This window comes from Diabrotica virgifera, chromosome 6 (genome assembly GCF_917563875.1).
Source record: "Diabrotica virgifera virgifera chromosome 6, PGI_DIABVI_V3a".
NCBI classification, from domain to species: domain Eukaryota; kingdom Metazoa; phylum Arthropoda; class Insecta; order Coleoptera; family Chrysomelidae; genus Diabrotica; species Diabrotica virgifera.
This window is the reverse complement of record NC_065448.1, coordinates 208,858,201-208,878,297: the sequence shown is the minus strand read 5'-3', so window position 1 is coordinate 208,878,297 and position 20,097 is coordinate 208,858,201. Positions and strand designations below refer to the sequence as shown.

Genomic DNA, 20,097 nt, shown 5'->3' with positions numbered 1-20,097 from the left:
TTTTTCTGTTTTCTGACAGTAGGAAAATGTATTTTGCATTAAATAAATTACATGCATTCTTCTTTTTGTCTCAATTAATTTAATTAAAAAAATTTATTTTGGGCACCTTGTATAAATAATTATGTTAGTGTTTATATTAGTGAATAGAGAATTGAATAATCATTCGAATGAGCTATCACAAGACCCCTATTCTCATTTAAAAAAATCATCAATTACGTCATCACGTCCAGATGGATGACGTCACTAGTATGATATACATGCCAAAAAATTATAATTTAAAAATAAAAATCGACCTGGCCCTGGATTCCGTGCACTGTAGATATCTACACGTCGCTTTCTATCGATGTCAATTTTCGTAAAAATATTTGAATTTTTAGCTTTAATTGAATTATTTTCTAGTTTTACTAGGTTATACTCTAATTGATGTTGAAGTGACACTTAGTAAAACAAGAAAATATTTGAATTAAAACTAAAAATTAAAATATATTGACATCGCGCCGATCGCTTTCTATTAATGTCAATATATTCGAATTTTTAGTTTTAATTCAAATATTTTCTTGTTTTACTAAGTGTCACTTCAGCATCAATAGGGAACTTGCATAAATTTTTAAATTCGAAAAAAATGTTATAAATCACAACAGAACATAATTTAAAACATGTATCAAAGATAAAAAAAGTTTTGTTTGTCTTTCGTTTGGCCCCTAAAGACGATTAAAAATTCAAATTAAAACAGGTGGTCCAAAACGCATAGTGACGTCATATAGTTGTGCATGTACATTCTGCACCAACAAAGTAAACAAAATTGTATATAATTTTAAATTAGACATTATAAACGTCAGTAGAAAATACAGTTATGTAACGTCACAAGCGTTTTTGATCGTTTGAACTATTTTACATTGGCTAAGGGTTCTTCTAAACCAAGGCCAGAAAACAGAAAAAAATATATAGATTTTAAATTATCTTCTAAGTTATTATGAGGTTTTACCGCGTGAAAGTTTGGAAATATTATTTTTAAAGGAAACTGAATAATATTACGTAATAAAAAAATGTGTAAGTTCCCTCATAGGTTTGGCATTCGTTTTGACACTGACACTAAGTTTTATAAATATATTTGATAATTTCTATTTCTGATATATTTGAGTGTTTTTAAGATATATTTTTTAAAATGACCGAAGAGGGTTTTTGTAAAGGGCAGTCTGATAACTTACCTATAGTTGATATGTGTATGGTGGTTACATATTTTCAAAAGAGTGAAAATTTTTCCGTCGGAGAAGTTCGGGGAGTTAAAGCAGATAAGTAAGTACATATATTATGTATATTATACTCCCATGATACCTACTAATTTTATACTGTGATTTTATTCTGATTATTATTCTCATAAGTATTTAACGATAAAACTTATACACGTAGGTACACACTTCCTATTAAGTATAGTGATCAAAAAATGTCATTACAATATAAATATTTTCCCATATTTCGCGACGATGCTGTGGCCAAATACCCAAGTAGGTGGAGGCCAATAAACTAAAGAAGAAGAAGAAGAATATACTTACATATAACCCTCCCACATCACTGAACCATATAAAAAACTAATGTAAAACTATGTGACGTCACGGGCCGTCTGAACTACTTTAAAATAAAGAAGACTTTAAATTTGTATTTCTAAGTTATTATGAGTTTTTGAAGCGGGAAATTTTGGAAATCTCATTTTTATACAAAACTGAACATTACTATGTAATAAAAAAAAATGTGCAAGTTCCCCATTAGAGTATAACCTAGCAAAACTAGAAAATAATTCAATTAAAGCTAAAAATTCAAATATTTTTACGAAAATTGACATCGATAGAAAGCGAGGTGTAGATATCCACAGTGCACGGAATCCGGGCCCTGTTTCGGGATTTATCTCCAGAGTCGCCCATTCTCGAGAAAATGAATTTATTCCAACTCAAACGTCCTCACTGTATAATCAAACAAAGAAAGTTGACAGATTATAGAACAACTTTATTTGAAGTTAGTTGCCATTGTAGTAAAGTTGTAAAGGTTATAAAGTATAGTACTACAGTCGAACCCGCTTATTGGAATAGCCTTTGTACCAGGCAAGAATATTCTTATAACCGGGATATTCTAATAACCGATCATTGGTGGCTAGTCGAAATAAGTGTACCGAATATACGTAATAATATTATTTACATACTATGCCAATGTGTAGTTTTACATACTATGCCAATATGTATATCATATATGTACACTGTACACCTACATAATCAGTATATGTAAATGGTTTTAGGTCTTTTTACGTCAATAATACAGTAGTGTAACTACTACTTATCTATGTATGTGTTAAATACCAAATTACATTATATTATATATGTGAATGAATACAGTAGCAGTAGGTAATTAATATAAAATGTATGCAATATGTAGATATGTAAATATTTTCTTATTAAAATGCATATAACAAAATTACTTATTTTTTCTTGAGAAATTATCGGTAATTATAGCTTTTTGTTGTTAATCCGTGCGGTCATCCTTAATCCACTGGTTGAATGGAACTTTTATTGGCGGCAAGAAATGGATGAATTGAATTTAACAAAGCCATAAGCCTCTCTGGGTGAATTCTAAATAAACTGCTTCTAACAATTTTATAGCAGGCAACAGTGCCTTTGTGTAGACAAATAAAAATTACTTTATGACCCATGCATTTGTCGGCTAAAAATCGAATTGGTACTCCTAACAAAGTAATAAATATTTATTACCCTAATAATATCTAATCCATAATCCTTGACGACTGACCATAATAACCAAACATAATTTAAATTTTTAGTAAAATTGTAAAAAAAAAATAGTCGTTGACCTGCAAAATATGCTAATAAGCGGTATTATCTAATTAGAACCTATTCCAATAAAAGGATAAATTTATTAAGGAGTAAATGGAAACGTTTCGGGAACTCGAATTTATATTCCATAAACCGGGATATTCCTATAACAGGGATTCTAATAAGCGGGTTCGACTGTATTTTTGGTGTTTGAATAAAAGTTTTTTAAAGCACAGTAACAATAGTATTAATTAATGTATTTCTGTATAGAAAAACAATTATTTTGAATAGTTTCATGACAGTCACATGACATGACAGACATAAAAGACACAGGTGAGTGGGATTAGCCCACACCTAGAAATTAGTTACCCCTGTGTATACTAGCGTGGCGCTGAGTGTATACATTCATATAGTATCTCGAATACTTTGTAAGCATTAAGATGTTTTATTTTTTGCATGAAAACGGCGTATCGTATGAAAAAAGGGAAGATAGATTTTTGTCACAAATTGAACAAGGAAATCAATAATTATTTTTTAATTTAAAATATCTCAGTGGCTTACTATTTTTTTTTTCTTTAAAAAATCCAGACCATTATCATTATTCATTGTATGTCAAAAAATGCGCAATATCTACCTTTTAAAACCCACGAAATTTCATTTGCATATCTCAACCGGTTTGAGGGCAATCGATAAAAATATATAAATCGTCAGTTTGTAAAAAAAATTCAACACCCCATATCTCGGAAACGAAGCATTTACGAACATACGTTTATCAAGCAAACTGTCATTACTTATTTTTTATGTAGAATTTCCCTTAAAGTTTGTCACACTTATACGTTTCGATTTTCTTGAGGGTATGTTCATTATTGAAACACATGTGTTTGAAACGTATGTTAAGCTGCGACAGGGAGATGCGCTGGCGTGTCTCCTCTTCAACATAGCTTTGGAAAAGGCGGTCAGAGATGCCCAAATTGACAACAGAGGAAATATTTTTAATAAATCATCCCAAATTTTGGCATATGCAGATGATGTGGACCTAGTTGCCTGCACAACACGCAAGCTAGAAGAAATGTATACCACCTTCTCAAATGCCTCAAAAAATATGGGCCTGCAAGTAAACGAGGAGAAAACTAAGATGAGAAAACACCCAACAATAAGCCAGAAACATCGGTCACCAATTCACGGTTGATAACTCTACCTTTGAAGTGGTGGACAAATTCACATAATATGTACATATTATGTACTTAGGCTCCCTAATCACCAAGGAGAACGTCATGACGGAAGAAATCAAGCGAAGGATAATCTTAGCAAACAAATGCTATTTTGGACTGAGTATATGAGAAGCAGAAACTAAGCCAAAAAACAAAAATAACCATATACAAAACCCTTATACAACCAGTGTTGACATATGGATCGGAGACATGGACCATCTCCAAGGCAGATGAAAACCTTCTGCTTATATGTATTTGAATGAAGGATCCTGAGAGGAATATTCGGTGGCATCTGTGAAAATGGTGTTTCGAGGAGGAGGTACAACTACGAGGTATACCTCAGATATAAACATATGTTTGGTGGTAAAGACGTAGTATCTCTTATAAGAATAGGAAGACTAAGATGGGCAGGACATCTAGCAAGATCACAGCAGAACAACCCTCCTAGAAGAATCCTTATGTCACAACCTGCGGGAAGTAGAAAAAGGGTTAGGCCAAAACTCAGATGGAAGGATGGTGTAGATGAGGATGGGAGAAAAGTAGGCGCAGCAAACTGGCAACGGTCGGCAATGGATAGGACTGACTGGCGTAATAGACTTGGGAAGGTAAAGGCTCTTTCATAGGGCTGTAACACCATTGATGATGATGATGTTCACTATAGTTCATGTCTAGGGGTCTAAATTTTTTTTTAGATCTTTTTTGGAATGTACTTATAGGAAAATAAGGCAGAGAATGATTGTAAAATTGAATCAGGAGTCAAAACGGTTAAAGAAAATACCGAAAATGATTTTTTGTTAGTTTGACAATGATGCCCACTCTATACAAATCTGGCAAAAAAATCAGAGATAATTTGACACCCAATAAATAATATTTTATTTTGGCATTTTGTTCGGCTAGTTTTTAAAAATTTCAAAGTAAAAAATAATTAATTTCGCGCCAAAAATTTTGGGAAAATCTTTGCCAGTGCTGTAGGCTTTGCTTCTACTATGCTGTAGGCCAGGGGTCACCAATTAGCGGACCGCGGTCCGCATCGGGACCGTGGGCTAGTTTTGTGCGAACCGTCAATAAATTCAGAATATACCTAGTGTGCGAAGCCGCTTTATCAAGAATGAACTTTATTAAAAATCGGTACAGATCTCACTTAACAGATGAATATATCAACTCCGTCATGAGACTCAGTTGCACTAAACTCATTCCAAACTTCAGACAGGTTGTACATAAAAAAATGTCATTTTTCTCTCTGATAATTTAATTCTGTAAAGAGTTTTCCCCTTACTGTTATACTTACTAATCATTAATTTTGAAATTAAGTAAACTGTAATATAAAATTGTCATGTGCATTTTTTTATATTCATTTCCTCTCTACTATATGTTAAGTAGGAGTACTTTTCAGATGGGCATTTAATTAAAATAATTTTCAGATTTAATAAGTTTGCAACAAACACCTTGCATTGAAACTAATGTAGAAAAGATAAAAAGTTAATTAGCATTTTGTACTATGATTATTTATTTTAAATTCCTCAGTTTCCTTTCTACAAAATTGAAGATGTCCAAAAACGTCATTAGCATTCTATCTATCTATCTATCAGCGAGGTTCCTACAGACTCTGCCGCTTCTCGCATTTCGACCGCCATCGTTTTCTGTCCATCCATTCGTCTTCTTTGATGGCTCTATCTTTCATGATGTGCCGTACATTTTCTTCCCAGGCAACTGAAGGTCTTCCCCTTCTTCTTCTTTGGTGTGGTATGTAATTTAAAGCTTTCTTTGGCCATCTATCTTCATTCATTCGTTTCACGTGACCATACCACACTAGTTGTCTAGTTTCAATTTGATCTACACTGGAATATACAGTATGTGTCCTCCTTCTAATATCTTCATTCCTGATGTGATCTTTTTTAGATATACCACACGCTCTCCTTAGATAATCCATTTCTACTACTTCTATTCTTTTCCTATCTTTTTTTGTCATCTGCCAAACTTCTGCCCCATAAGTCATAATAGGCTCTACCAAGGTACGATAGATTGTCAATTTCGTTTCTTGCCTTATATCTGTAGACCACAGTAGAGAGCTCAGAATGTTTACCGCTTTTTTGCCCTGCTGCGTTCTCTTTTCGATGTCTCTTTTGGTAGTGCCTTCTTTAGATATTATAGATCCGAGATATTTATATTCATTACATCTTTTCGTGGTTCTAATTTCTAACTCTGGATCTTCTTCATCATCCCCTATTTTAAGATACTCTGTCTTTGACATATTCATATTGAGGCCCCATTTTTCATATTCTTTCTTTAGTTTTCTAAACATGTAGTCCATGTCTTCCTCATCATTCGCTACGACTACCTGATCATCTGCAAAAAACAAAGTTGTTAGACATTTACCACTGCCTATGTCTATTCCCATTCCGGATACTTGTTTCCTCCACTGCTCTAGCGATGATTGAATATATATTTTAAATAAAGTCGGAGACAGACAACATCCTTGTTTAAGCCCCTTTGATATAGGGAATGATTCAGATATAAAGTTTCCTTCTTTAACAACACTTCTTGCATTTTTGTATATATTTGCGATAGCATCCACATACTGTCTACTGAGACCTACCTTCGTCATTGTTTGAAACAGTTTTTTCAAAGGTACCGTATCGTATGCCTTCTCCAAATCTACAAACAATAGGTGGGTAGATAGATTCCTTGCCTTCCGTTTTTCTATTACCTGCTGCAGAACGAATATATTATCAGTGCACGATCTTCCTGCACGAAATCCACTTTGTTCTTCCATGTCTTCATATTCTGATTCTATTCTTTTCTTTATTATTCGACCGTACAACCTCCCTACTGAGCTGGTAACAGTTATTCCTCTATAATTAGAGCATATGCGTTTATCCCCTTTCTTGAATACTGAGCTGATGTATCCAACATTCCAATCATCAGGGATATTTTGTCCTTTTAAGCATTTATTAAATAGTTGAACCAACATTAGCATTCAAAATATAAATTCCTAACTTTTAAAATATTCCCAGTAACAATTTACAATACTGCTGTTTTCAAAATATTCTGATAATAACATCAAAACAATACACAATGAATTTATATTTTATTTATTGTACCCGGAAAACTTACAGAAAAGTATACAGTAACCAAAAAACAATCAGATATTATTAGTTTTCCTTTCCATATTAGTCCATGTGTGAGGACACTTTAGTAAGAAAAATGTTTCTGACTCGATTTCGTTGCGGATTCCTGTTCAAAAATATCTTTAAACAAATCAGAAGGGTGCCGGGAGAAACAATTTTTTTAAGCAAATTCAAAATTACTTTTTTGTTTCGAAAAATGTATTTTTAGGTCTCTTGGGTAATTATAAACAAAAAAGGTCTCTTGTCATATTTCTGAAAAGTTAATAGTTTTCGAGTTATAAGCGATTTAAAATATGAAAAATGCGAAAATATGCATTTGCGATGCTTGAAAACTTTTAAGCTTTAATAAAATTACAGATCTTTTTTGTTTAAGATGACCCAAAAATGCTAAAAACCAAAAATTTCGCCCGGCTCCCTTCTGATTTGTTTATAGAGGATATTTTTTAATAAGAATCCACAAAGAAACCGAATCAGAACAGCCAGACACAGGCAGAATCCGGACCCCGGAAGTGTCATAGGTTTTCGAAACGGACCCGCAAGGGAACTAATTGGTGACCCCTGCTGTAGGCAATCGTACAAAAATCCTACAAATTAAAAGAAAAATAAAGTTTCTACCATGATCAGAAACGAAGATATCATCAAAAAACGAAAAAACACGTTATATTTTTTTGGGGGGTTATGAGTGGGACTAGGGGTCTAAAATTTTTTTTGGTCTTTTTGATGTAGAACAGCATGGTATTTTTATTTTTGGAATACCGCTGGGGACATTTTTCAATATCTTGATTTTTATCCTCTGGGGCCTTAACCCGTTAACGACGTTCTACACCTTCGTTGCGGGGTATGCCTCTCAGAGGAAAGGGGAGAAACTTATATGCAAGCGAAAGTTGGTAACAATGCATTTATAGCAAAATACTCAAATCATATGTTTCAGTATTGAATACTTTATAAAAATAAATTATAATAAATTACGGAATTAATTATAAATAAATTAAAAATAAATGGTTGAGAGGCGTGATAATGGTGAGAGGCTAATTGAAATATGTGAAAACCATCAATTAAAAATAACCAATGGATTTTTTAAACATAGAGATGTACACAAGTACACCTGGACCCAAACTACAAGAAATTTAAAGTCAATTATAGACTATGTCATCATAAAACAAAATACTAATATGCAAGTACAGGACACAAGAGCATACAGAGGAATAACATGTGGTTCAGATCATTATGTCGTAAAATCAAAAGTAACCTGTCCATTTAGATATAAAATAACACATAATCAAACAAATTGTCAACCCCAACAAGAAGAAACTTTGGAAAAAAGAAGTTATAATTTGGATAGTTTGACCCAAGAAAGTACAAGAATACTATATCAACAAAGACTGGATGGCAAACTAATGAATATAACTGAAACATCAACAGTAGAGGAGGTATATAGAAACGTAGTCGTTAGCGTTAAAAAAGCTGCAGAAGAAGCACTCGGCTTTAACACTCAAAGACAAAGTGAAAAACTATGGTGGAACAAAGAAATAGAAGCACTCGTAGAAAAGAAAAAACAAGCGTATATCAGATGGCTGAGCAGTAAACAACAAAAAGATAGAGATGAATACCTGGAACTCAACAGAATAACAAGAAGAACAACAGTAAAAGCAAAAAGAGAAATGTGGGATAAGAAGTGCCAGGAAATTAATACCTACCTGGGAGGCAGAAAATGTACAGAAACATGGAAGTTCCTCAATAAAATAAGAACTAACGAAAGGAAGAGCACAAACATTCAATTAATATCCACACAAAAATGGGAAAAGTACTATGGGGAATTACTGACAGAAAATAGGGACGAATACTTAACTCAATCACCAACAGAGGTTAACATTGAAGGAGAAGATATAACAATACAAGTGACAGAAATTATAAACGCTATAAAAGAACTGAAAAACGGTAGGTCTCCAGGACCAGGGGATATCCCAGCCGAACTAATAAAATGTGGATCACAAAAATTGTTTGAAACCGTCACTTGGTGCATAAATCAATTTATAAATGGTTCTCCCGTACCAGACGAGTGGAAAATTGCTTATATTTCGTCGATCCATAAGAAAGGAGATAAGCTTAAATGTGAAAACTATAGAGGGATATCAGTGACTAGTACATTCAGCCGTTTGTATGGACGAATAATTAGAGACCGCATTGAGAAGGAGTACAAAGACCAAGAGGAAGAAGAACAATCCGGTTTTCGAACAGGAAGAAGCTGTACTGATAATATCTTCTGTCTCAAACAACTAATAGAAAAAAAATTAAGCACAAATCAAGAAACACAACTCATGTTTATTGACTTGCAGAAGGCGTACGATACAGTTCCTGTAAACAAACTCTGGAACGTGTTACGACAGACGAATATTAGTGTCACCTTAATAAAAGCCTTAAGAAATTTGTATGAAGGGTCAACATCACAAATAAAAACTGGAAACAGATTATCGCAAAGCTTCCTGGTTAATAAAGGTCTACGTCAGGGGTGCTGTGTATCACCGACCTTATTTAAAATATATGTTGCAAAAGCATTGAAAGAGTGGAAACGAAAATGCAGAGGCATGGGCGTAGACCTTGGAGAGATTTGCTTATATACATTGCAGTTTGCTGATGACCAGGTTGTTATAGCAAACGATAAAGATGATTTAGAGTACATGGCAAGGAAATTACAAGAATATAGAAAGTGGGGACTAGAAATTAATACAGAAAAAACAAAATACCTGCCAATAGGTACCGAACTATCGAACATCACATTAGAAAATAATGAAATCATCATGCCCTGCGACCATTACACATATCTAGGAATCGTTTTTGACACAACGGGGAAAGATGATGAAGAAATAAAGAGAAGAATAACACAATCCAGAAAAACAATAGGTTGTCTAAACGGGTCTAGGACGTTTCATCGCCGCCGTTTCGATGCCGCCAGTTCGATGCCGATGCCGGCCGATTCATCGCCAGTCAATTAATCGCTATCTGATATATTTCCGAATTTTCGACAGTTACAATTATTAGTTATTTTTAGTATTAATTAGGAATTCTAGGAAATGCGAGATATGACGGCGATGAAACGGACTGGCGATGAAACGGACTGGCGATGAACCGGCGGCATCGAAACGGCGGCATCGAAACGTCCCATTCCGGTCTAAACAGCGTACTGTGGAATAATGAAATAGGAAAAAGAAGAAAACACAATATCTACGAATCTCTTATTAAAAGCAATCTATTGTACGGAGCAGAAACTTGGCGGATAACCGAAAACAACAGAAGAAAACTGGAGGCAGTAGAAATGGACGCTTTTAGAAGATCAGTAGGAGTGTCACGCAGAGAGAGAATACGTAATGATGAGATAAGACAGCGAATGGGGGTTGACGGCTCTCTAACAACAGACATAGAAAGAAAACAGCTGATATGGTACGGACACGTCCAGAGGATGGACAACTCAAGACTCCCTAAAATAATTATGCAATGGGTACCACCAAACCGCAGAAAGAGAGGAAGACCCAAGAAATCTTGGAGAGAGGGAGTAACGAAGGCGATGAGCGCAAGAGATCTTAGAGAGGGCCAATGGGATGATAGAGTGTCATGGAAATTAGGCATCGGACAACGTCGCAAGACGTTTTAAAACCGATTATATATATATATATATATATATATATATATATATATATATATATATATATATATATATATATATATATATATATAAATAAATGGTACGGTAAACAATCCTCATTTTTTAATATGGTATTCCTTACAAAAAAACCTTTAATTTAAGCACAAATAATTTAAAATCGTAAATTTGGGTCAAAAGTTATTAACTTTTTAAGAATTCCCATAAGAGCCCGTGTTAAAACTTAACTTTGTCCCTTAATAGTAATTAAACGGCACGGTAAAACAATTTTTTAAAAATCAAATCTTAGTTTTTTGAAGTAAACTATAACATACTAAAATTTCATGCAAATCCTTAATTCTTTGCCGAAGGTGTAGAACGTCGTCCTACATTTAAAGTAAACTATGTAACTGAAGTCAGAGCATGTTGCATTATACATCTGACTGTTCTAGTAAGTTTTCCACGAGAAAATTGAGACGTCTGTATCAATAAAAAATGACGCATAAATTCTTCATTATTCCAACTTGAAAATAAAAAAAAAATGAGAATATAAAAGCATCAAAAACATTTGTACTTACTCTGAACTGGGCTCCAAGATTTTATCTATAAACATCAGGGACGAAAGAGGAGTACCATCATGAGGTCTAAACTCAAAAAGCGATTTTTGCTTCTCCGAGTTATAAAAATATAACTAAAAAAAGTACAGATCGCATATTAAAACAAACATCACATATTCCATTTTTAGTAAAAACAAATATTAGACCTGGATCCCGCGTACCAAAAAAAGTTGATTAATAGCAAGCTGAAAATTTGTTAGTAGCTTAACGGTGTCTAGTCGGACAAACTTTGATGTATGGGAACAATGGAACAGAGGCAGTTTTAATTATGTAACAGGTTAAAAATTTGGAAAGTCAGACTACGAAAACGTTCCATGTAGGTATTGTGTCGGACAGAACTTCCAATTGATTTGTTACCATTTCATTAAACTCTCATGCAAAAATCAGACTGGTGTTTATCACCAACTGGGCATTTTAATGAGTGGAACACTAAGAACATGTTAAATGACAGGAATCATGTTGGTTAGTAATAGCAGTTTGATTTTTGCATGACAGTTTAATGAAAGGGTAACAAATCAATTGGATGTTGTGTCTGACAAAATAAATGGGACGTTTTCGTAATCTGACGTTCCAAATTTTGAAACTGTTCCACAATTAAAACTTCCCCTGTTCCAGTGTTCACGTACCTCAAAGTTTGTCCGACTAGACACCAAATTTTCACCTTGCTATTAATCAAATTTTTGAAGTTATACTGCTTTAGGCGCGAGGGTGAATTTTACATTCCCTGGCGCATGCGCACACCGACAGTATGTTGTTAGTTGCTAAATCATCCAAGTTATGTACGTATCAGCGCAACTAAGGTTTGAAAATAATATATTAGTGTTTTTAGTAAATATATTTATTATAATTTTTGTGTCTTTGGGTTTGTCTTCCTTGGGAGTAAGATAATAAGTATTTTAAACATTTTTATATTTAATACTTCACTTTATCTATTTGTCACCGTCATTTGTAATTACGTCCCAGAAGCCGTAAAAACAAAAACCCTGATGGGTTATTGGTAGAGCGTTCGACTACATAACGCGAAGGTCCCGGGTTCAAATCCTGAGACTGACGGTTGTTATCCTTTTTTTTTAATTTTTCGTGTTGTTTTAATAAAAAATTTTTGAAAGTGGTTATATCAAAATTAGTTTATTAATTAAATAAAATACAAATAAACTTTTAAGTATATTTATTTCGTTAAAATCATATAATAGAAGTATAACTTCTTACGTGCGTACAAAGTACACACACACATTCTTTTTTTTGTACGCGGCATCCAAGTCTATATACAAATTAGTAATAATATACATACTTGAATAAATTTAACATATCCATCTCCAGTTGCTATGGCTATGTGAGTACCATCCGAAGCAAATGAAGCATCTAGTACTTCAGCGTTGTGATTAATTTCTATGTACCCTTCAAAGCTTTCATCAGGATCGATTATATTGCTTACAAGACATTTTTCACTTAACATACTTAAATTGTATATTGAGGCTAAAAATGTTTTAAAATTATTTGAATCGAGAGCTTAAGGGGAAAGGCGCAAAATGTGCCTATCAAAATTTTTAATGTGTTTTAAATGTACAGTGGAACCTCGATAACTCAGATTAGTCGGGACCGCGACCGATCCGGGTTATCGAAAATCCGAGATAGCCGGAGAATATGGTAAAAATTAATAAAATACGGTATACTTACAGATAAACTCCGTTAGAATTGAAATAACATGAAATATATTTATAAATATGCACAGTACCTACTCATTAAAATTACTAAAAAAAACACCAAACCCAAACGTAAGCAAATTGAAGCGAACAATACAAGACACACAATACTAAAGACCATTGTTTATAAAAGAATTTTTTAAATAGTCTTTCCTAAACAATGCTGACAGTTTGAAATAAAAAGGAATAGATACTACAGACAGGTGGCTGTTGTTTCTGTGGCGTGTGCTGAGTCATTTTTAATATCCTATCGTTCAAATTACACACATAAGTACACATTATCTCTCAAATATTATATTACATACATTTTTATTGTTGAAAGGTTTGTCTGATAATTAACTATTTTGATTGGAAATAAGCCACAATTAAATTGAAAAATACAAAATATTGAAAATCAAAATGTTTATCTGATGAAAATCGGTCCGGATTAGCCGGACTTCCGGGTTATCGGGGGCCGACTTATCGGGGTTCCACTGTATTCATTATTTTCGAATCATGAAAAATTAATAGTCCACGGTACATCGTCCTTTTTGGAAGATGATTACAAAAGTATTAAAACTGGTCTTAACTGCTTCGTTTGAGCGAGTCTACCATTTTCTAAAAAATTTCAAAGTGCAGGTTGGACGCGTTTCCGCGTCCCGCCCGCGTCATTAACATATTTACTTTGTCGGACTAACTAAACGCGGCTGTAAATTTGTCGGACGAGAGATTGACAATCTTTATTAATTAAATATAAGTACTTTAAATTGAAAATTAAGAGCTTTGTAATAACAAAATCGTAGAGTCCGACACCCACATAATGTCACTCTAGCGCGGTAGTTTTGTTATTACAAAACTCTTAATTTTCAATTTAACGTACTTATATTTAATTAATAAATATTGTGGATGTCTTGTCCGACAAATTTACAGCCGCGTTTCGTTAGTCCGACAACGTAAATATATTAATGACGCGGGACGCGAAAACGCGTTCAACCTGCACTCTGAAATTTTTCAGAGAGTGGAAGACTCGCTCAAACGATGCAGTTAAAACCATTTTTAAGACTATTGTAATCATCTTCCAAAAAGGACGATGTACTTTGGACTGTAATAAGTATTTTTGAAAAATTTAAACGCAGAATGAAAGATTACGTTATTACCTAGGGCTGAAAGTCCCTTAGAATAGATAAAGTTTCTTTTGAATGAAATATTCGCAATTAAAAATCACACTAAATTTTCTCTTTTATTTTCACCCCTGTAACTTATTAAAATAAACATTACAGAAGTTTCCAGTGATTTTCGGCCCTCGGTAATAATGTAATCTTTCATTCTGCGTTTAAAATTTTCAAAAATACTTATTAGTTTTCTCAGAACACTTCCATATACATGGAGTACCACTCTTTTGCAAGATGTGTCACTACTAGGTCATTTATGCTGCTGTACTCGGACGAGTACAGTGGGACCAAATGGGTTAACCTCTTTATTTTTAGTACATAAGCAAAACGCTCAGACAGATCGAATTTTAAAATAATCATAGTATATTATTTTATCAACGTTTCGAATCCCTCTTCAGGTGATAGGCATAACTTTAATTTTTTAAATGGGAAAGTATGTCATGTGACACCTCATTTAAATGCTTTTGAAATACTGATTACAAAAATGTATAATCCTTTTTGAGAGCGTAGGTGCAAAATTTCGGTCGAATTATTTTTCAATATATTCATTTTCTTCCAATCCTGAGAAAACTAATAAGAGTTTTTGAAAAATTTAAACTCGGAATGAAATATTACAGTATTATCGAGGGTCGACAGTCTCTGAGAAATTCTATGATTATTTTATAAGTCACAGTGGTGAAAAAAAGAGAACATTTAATCTGATTTTTATTTCAAATATATTATTCAAAAGAAACTTATTGTTTATTCTAAGGGACTTTCAACACTCGGTAATAATGTAATCTTTCATTCTGCGTTTAAATTTTTCAAAAATACTTATTAGTGTTCTCAGGAGTCGAAAAAATAAATGCGTTTAAAAATAATTGGAACAAAATGTTGCGCCTACGCTCTTAAAAACGATTAAAGTATTATACATTTTTTGTAATCAGCATTTCCAAAGCTTTTAAATGAGGTATCACATGATGTACTTCCCATTTAAAAAAAATCAAAGTTGTGCCTTTCACCTGAAGAGGTATCGTGTAAAGTTCGAAACATTGATGCTATAATATATTATGAATATTTTAAAAATCGACCTATCCGAGCGTTTTGCTGATGGCTAAGAATGAATAAGTTAATAAGGGGGGTAACACTTATTCCAGCGCACTGTATATAAGTAATAAAACTTACCTCTGGTTCCATTCAGTACTACAAACATTTTATCTGGATCAACTACTGTATCAACGTCTTCGTCGTCGTCAATAGGGGGCACATAAGGACACCATATAAGTCTATAATTACTTTTCGATATACTCGAACGATGATGATGATATACATGTAAAAGTAATGTAGATCTAAATGTATATTGTTAAGGTGGATAAACAAGTATGTATTTCAATAATAAAACTCAATTTTTTATTAAAAATATGTAGATCATAAAAATGTGTATTTATCCTATCAAAAAAATACAGCAAGGGCCACCATACTAGACACATAGGAACATTGAGCTATTACAGTCCTGGACCCTTCACTTGTTGCAATGTTTATTTTTATGTCAAGCGACGTTTAGAACGTCAGAAAATGTATAGAAACCAACGAACTGTCAATAAAAACTGAATATTAACATAGAAAGTTGACAAAAAATAGATGTATTGTATGTATAGAATGTATTTAATACAGCTGATCTAATTTTGACCTTTACAGTTGTCGTTTTGTTAAAGTTGTAAAAGTTTTAAAGTATTGTACTATTCTTGGTGTTTGAATAAAGTTATTTTAAGACAGAGCAATAACACTATTAACCAATGTATTTTTTGTATCGAAAAACAATTATTTTGAATAATTTCTTGACAGTAGATGACAGGGTTGAAAGTCCCATCTGAGAACGGACCGGATTAGCCCATAAGCATAGCAATTAGGTACCTAGCCATGTGTCTAGTACGGTGGCTCTTACTGTATATTATTTGAAACAGATAAACTTTTTATAAATAACACATCATCATCAAAATTGGCTCGACAATCCTTTATGAATCTTGGACTGCTGACAGAGAAGTCACCAGAGGTGTAACCAGGATGATCCTAAGGGGGGAGGGGGTTACAACTACTTGATGGTCTCTGGGGGGTATGGAATAGTAATGGTGTTAAGCGTATGTATAGAGCTCAAATTACATCCAAATAAATCCCCCCCTGGTTACGCCTATGGAAGTCACCACTCCCGTTAATTACTAGAAACATTTTAGATAGATTTCCTCCACCTTCTGAACCTTAGGTCATGGTCTAAATAAGTAATATAGTTGAAAAAATCAGTATGAATTAAAACGTCACTGCGAAAAACGATCATAGTCATTTTTAATAGTTTCTGTAAAATCATGATTTTAAGGTTTAAAGACGAATTGTTTTTTCCCCTATTTTCTCACAAACCTTAATCTTTTCTTGCCGTAGCTATTTATAGTTCGAAACTAACTGACAACCTCTACAACATGGAGAATATATCCTAATTTTAGCAAAAATTGACATTGATTGTTTTTCGTAGTGACCCTTCAATTGTTTTTGAAAATTTTTTTTTTTTTTTCAGGTTAACGAAAAGCCACTTTTAGCATTTACAACATAAGAAAATAATAAATTGGCCAAAAGAGCATAAACATTGGACACAGTCACGATGGGATGGAATACAATGGAGTGATAAGTTGGCCCAGGTGAAATTTAACGAAAGTTCGGTCAATGATAGCTCTCAGTGCGTAGATTAAAAAAGTCTGTGTAACCTAGGTTTGAAAAACTACAATTCTGAAACTACTGCCTTCTAAAGTTATTGGATTCAGGTGCTCGGTTTATATTAGGTCAACTAATTCACAGTCAAGTGAACGAAAAGATTATTTATTATTGAAAAAAAAAAGATCTCATTTTCTTCATGCATATTTGCATGTTGCATATGAATTCGTGGTCAAAAATACACTAAGCATCAAAATTAACGCACCACCTTAAAAATGGGACATTTTTGATGTGTTGTATTTCCTAAACCTGTTGTCCGATTTTAGTGATTTTTTTAATATGTTATAGCTTTATTCTTCTAGAATATCGAAATAATAGTTAGGTACTTTAACAACTAGCAACGTTCTTCATCAATACAGGGTGTTTCTAAATAAGTGCGACAAACTTTAAGGGGTAATTCTGCATGAAAAAATAATGACAGTTTGCTTTATAAATAGATGTCCGCAAATGCTTCATTTCCGAGATACGGGATGTTGAATTTTTTCTTACAAACTGACAATTTATTTATTTCTCTAAAACCGGTTGAGATGTGCAGATGAAATTTAGTAGGTTTTAAGAGGTAGTTATTGCGCATTTTTTGGCATACAGCTAAGAATTTTATATTCACCATTGGCGTGCATACGGGTAATATGATCGGGTAATATGACCCGTATGCACGCCAATGGTGAATATAAAATTCTTGCTTGTATATCAAAAAATGCGCAGTAACTACCTCTTAAAACCTACCAAATTTCATTTGCATATCTCAACCGGTTTTAGAGAGATATATAAATAATCAGTTTGTAAGAAAAAATTCAACATCCCGTATCTCGGAAACGAAGCATTTGCGGACATATATGTTTATAAAACAAACGGTCATTATTTTTCATACAGAGTTACAACTTAAAGTTTGTCGCACTTATTTAGAAACACCTTATATTGATGAAGAACTTTGCTAGCCGTTAAAGTACCTAACGTTTTTATTATCCAACATAAGCGAATAAATGAAAAATCAAAATGTTAAGAAAGCCAAGGCTACAGTTGAGTTTTAATTTCAATATTTTATATACTCTAGAATATTCCACAAGGTGTTCCAAACTTTGAGGAAAAAACACACTATCATTGTTACACCCGGTATACAATGACACTTATCTGTTTAACAACAAACTTATTACATCGATATTCTTGAAGAATAAAGCTATAACATATTAAAAAAATCACTAAAATCGGACAACAGGTTTAGAAAATACTAGACATCAAAAATGTCCCATTTTTAAGGTGATGAGTTAATTTTGATGCTTAGTGTAGATGCATCGTATTTTAGTCTTAAGAAAACCTCCAAAAGAAAGAAAGAAAGAAAGAAGAAATACGATAGAATATGTGCCGCTAGAGTGACGTAAGAATTATCATATTTTTATGGTTCACACTTATATAATACCAGCATAGCTCTGCAGTTCCGCTTTATCTTTAGAAAACTACTGAACAGTAGCGGATCTACAGGGTGGAGGGAATAGGGGAATTCCCCGTAACACGGTCCAGAATTAAAGACAATATCGTTGAAATATAAAAAATACACTAGCTGACATGAAACTTAAACAACAGATAGACTGTTAGGAAAATTCACATATTGCATTTAAGTTATTATCTACCTATGTCTTTTATGTAGTTTGAGTTTGCGGGGATGAGGCGCCTTGAGAAAACTGAGAAACAACCATAACAAGTGCTGCTAGAGATGCACAAGCCTTCTCACATTTTCACGCATGCAGAATAGAGTGCTTCTAAAAAACATTAGATGTGCCGACAAAGCAGTAGGTTTTGTAATCTTAGATGGTTTGCAAATACAGACTTGAAATATTGTATTACTAGGTGAATGTGACTACTAATTAAAAGTTTTTTTACAGTTTATGGGAATTTCATATTTAGAAGATACCTACCTACTTTAAAAAGCCTTATCTGTGAAAAGCAGAATCAACAACAAAAAATCTGCAGAATAATGCCACAAAAATTGATATTAACTTTAAATTTATACAAAAATCTCGGCTTCGATACCTATAGAGATAAAGAAACAAAGTTATAGAAGACTTTCACCATCATTAGTGGCGTTACAACTCATTATGAGATAGCCTTTTCATAAGGATACGATATTGAATTTGTTTCATCAGTTATTTTGTAGACTAATATATTTCCTTCACTATCTACACAACCTAAAATAATTTCTTCTCTTATATAGGCAAAAGCAATGTCCTTAATATCATCTTTAAAATTCTTTATTAGAGCTCTTATACCAGTTTCTTGGTTGGTAACTCTCACCATACCACCTTCCTTTCCTGAAAAATAAAAAGCAACATAATTGATGGATTTGACCGTTACTTGATGGAAATTAATTCTATCTAACAATAAAACACAGAAAACTTTTGTTTTCAACATTTCAACAAAATTTATTACAAATTATTGTCACTGCAGCTGTTTCGGCAGAGTGCCTTTCTCAAGATATGTTATTTTACTACATATGTGTCTACACTTTAAAGTCTCCAACTGAATAGGTTGAGGAGTGGGGCGCTTTTGTCCCAAGTTGGTCATTCAGAATTATATCTGTATTTTTTAATTTATTAATTTCCATAGAAATGGTTTAGGCAAAAGGGACTGATCCTCCTAAGAAATTAGAAAATCCTTTCGTGACTTAGCCCCACATCGTGGTGTACAGTCACTATATATCGAGGGGTTCGAGTTAAAACCCGATAACTAACAAAACCATTCTTAGATAATCGCGATTAAAGATTTTAGGAAGTTTGAACAAGATTTAAAATCGTCATAGGAAGTTTTATCAAATATTTGTTATAGCCAAATGGCAGAGAATTTAATATTTAGTTAGAACAATTTATTTTAAGTTTAATTTATAAAAACGTATTTACAAAAAAAAATAAAACGTGATATTTATCGGGTTTTACCTCGTTGAATGAGTGTAACATTTGACTTTATTGGTTTTTATTTTGAATTTTTTTAATTATAAAATAAAAGTTAATTGTATATTATTCCAACAAAAATAAATTAATCTGCATTCTTTTTAGAAAATTAAAAGGTAAAATGTGTCTTCTTCCGATTCTTCTCACAGCATT

At 33.0% G+C, this 20,097-nt stretch overlaps 1 protein-coding gene across 2 annotated transcripts in view; it reads right to left on the bottom strand.

Moving 5' to 3' along the window:
* LOC126887177 (enhancer of mRNA-decapping protein 4) overlaps nt 1-20,097 on the bottom strand; it is an 89,695-nt gene that overhangs the window by 55,905 nt on the left and 13,693 nt on the right. For both annotated transcript variants that reach the window (XM_050654563.1, XM_050654564.1), the window contains 4 exons: nt 19,122-19,308; nt 15,428-15,591; nt 12,701-12,885; nt 11,371-11,483 (listed from right to left, as the gene is read on the bottom strand). In XM_050654563.1, coding sequence (XP_050510520.1) covers nt 11,371-11,483; nt 12,701-12,885; nt 15,428-15,591; nt 19,122-19,308 — 649 coding nt within the window. The remainder of the gene's footprint in view (nt 1-11,370; nt 11,484-12,700; nt 12,886-15,427; nt 15,592-19,121; nt 19,309-20,097) is intronic.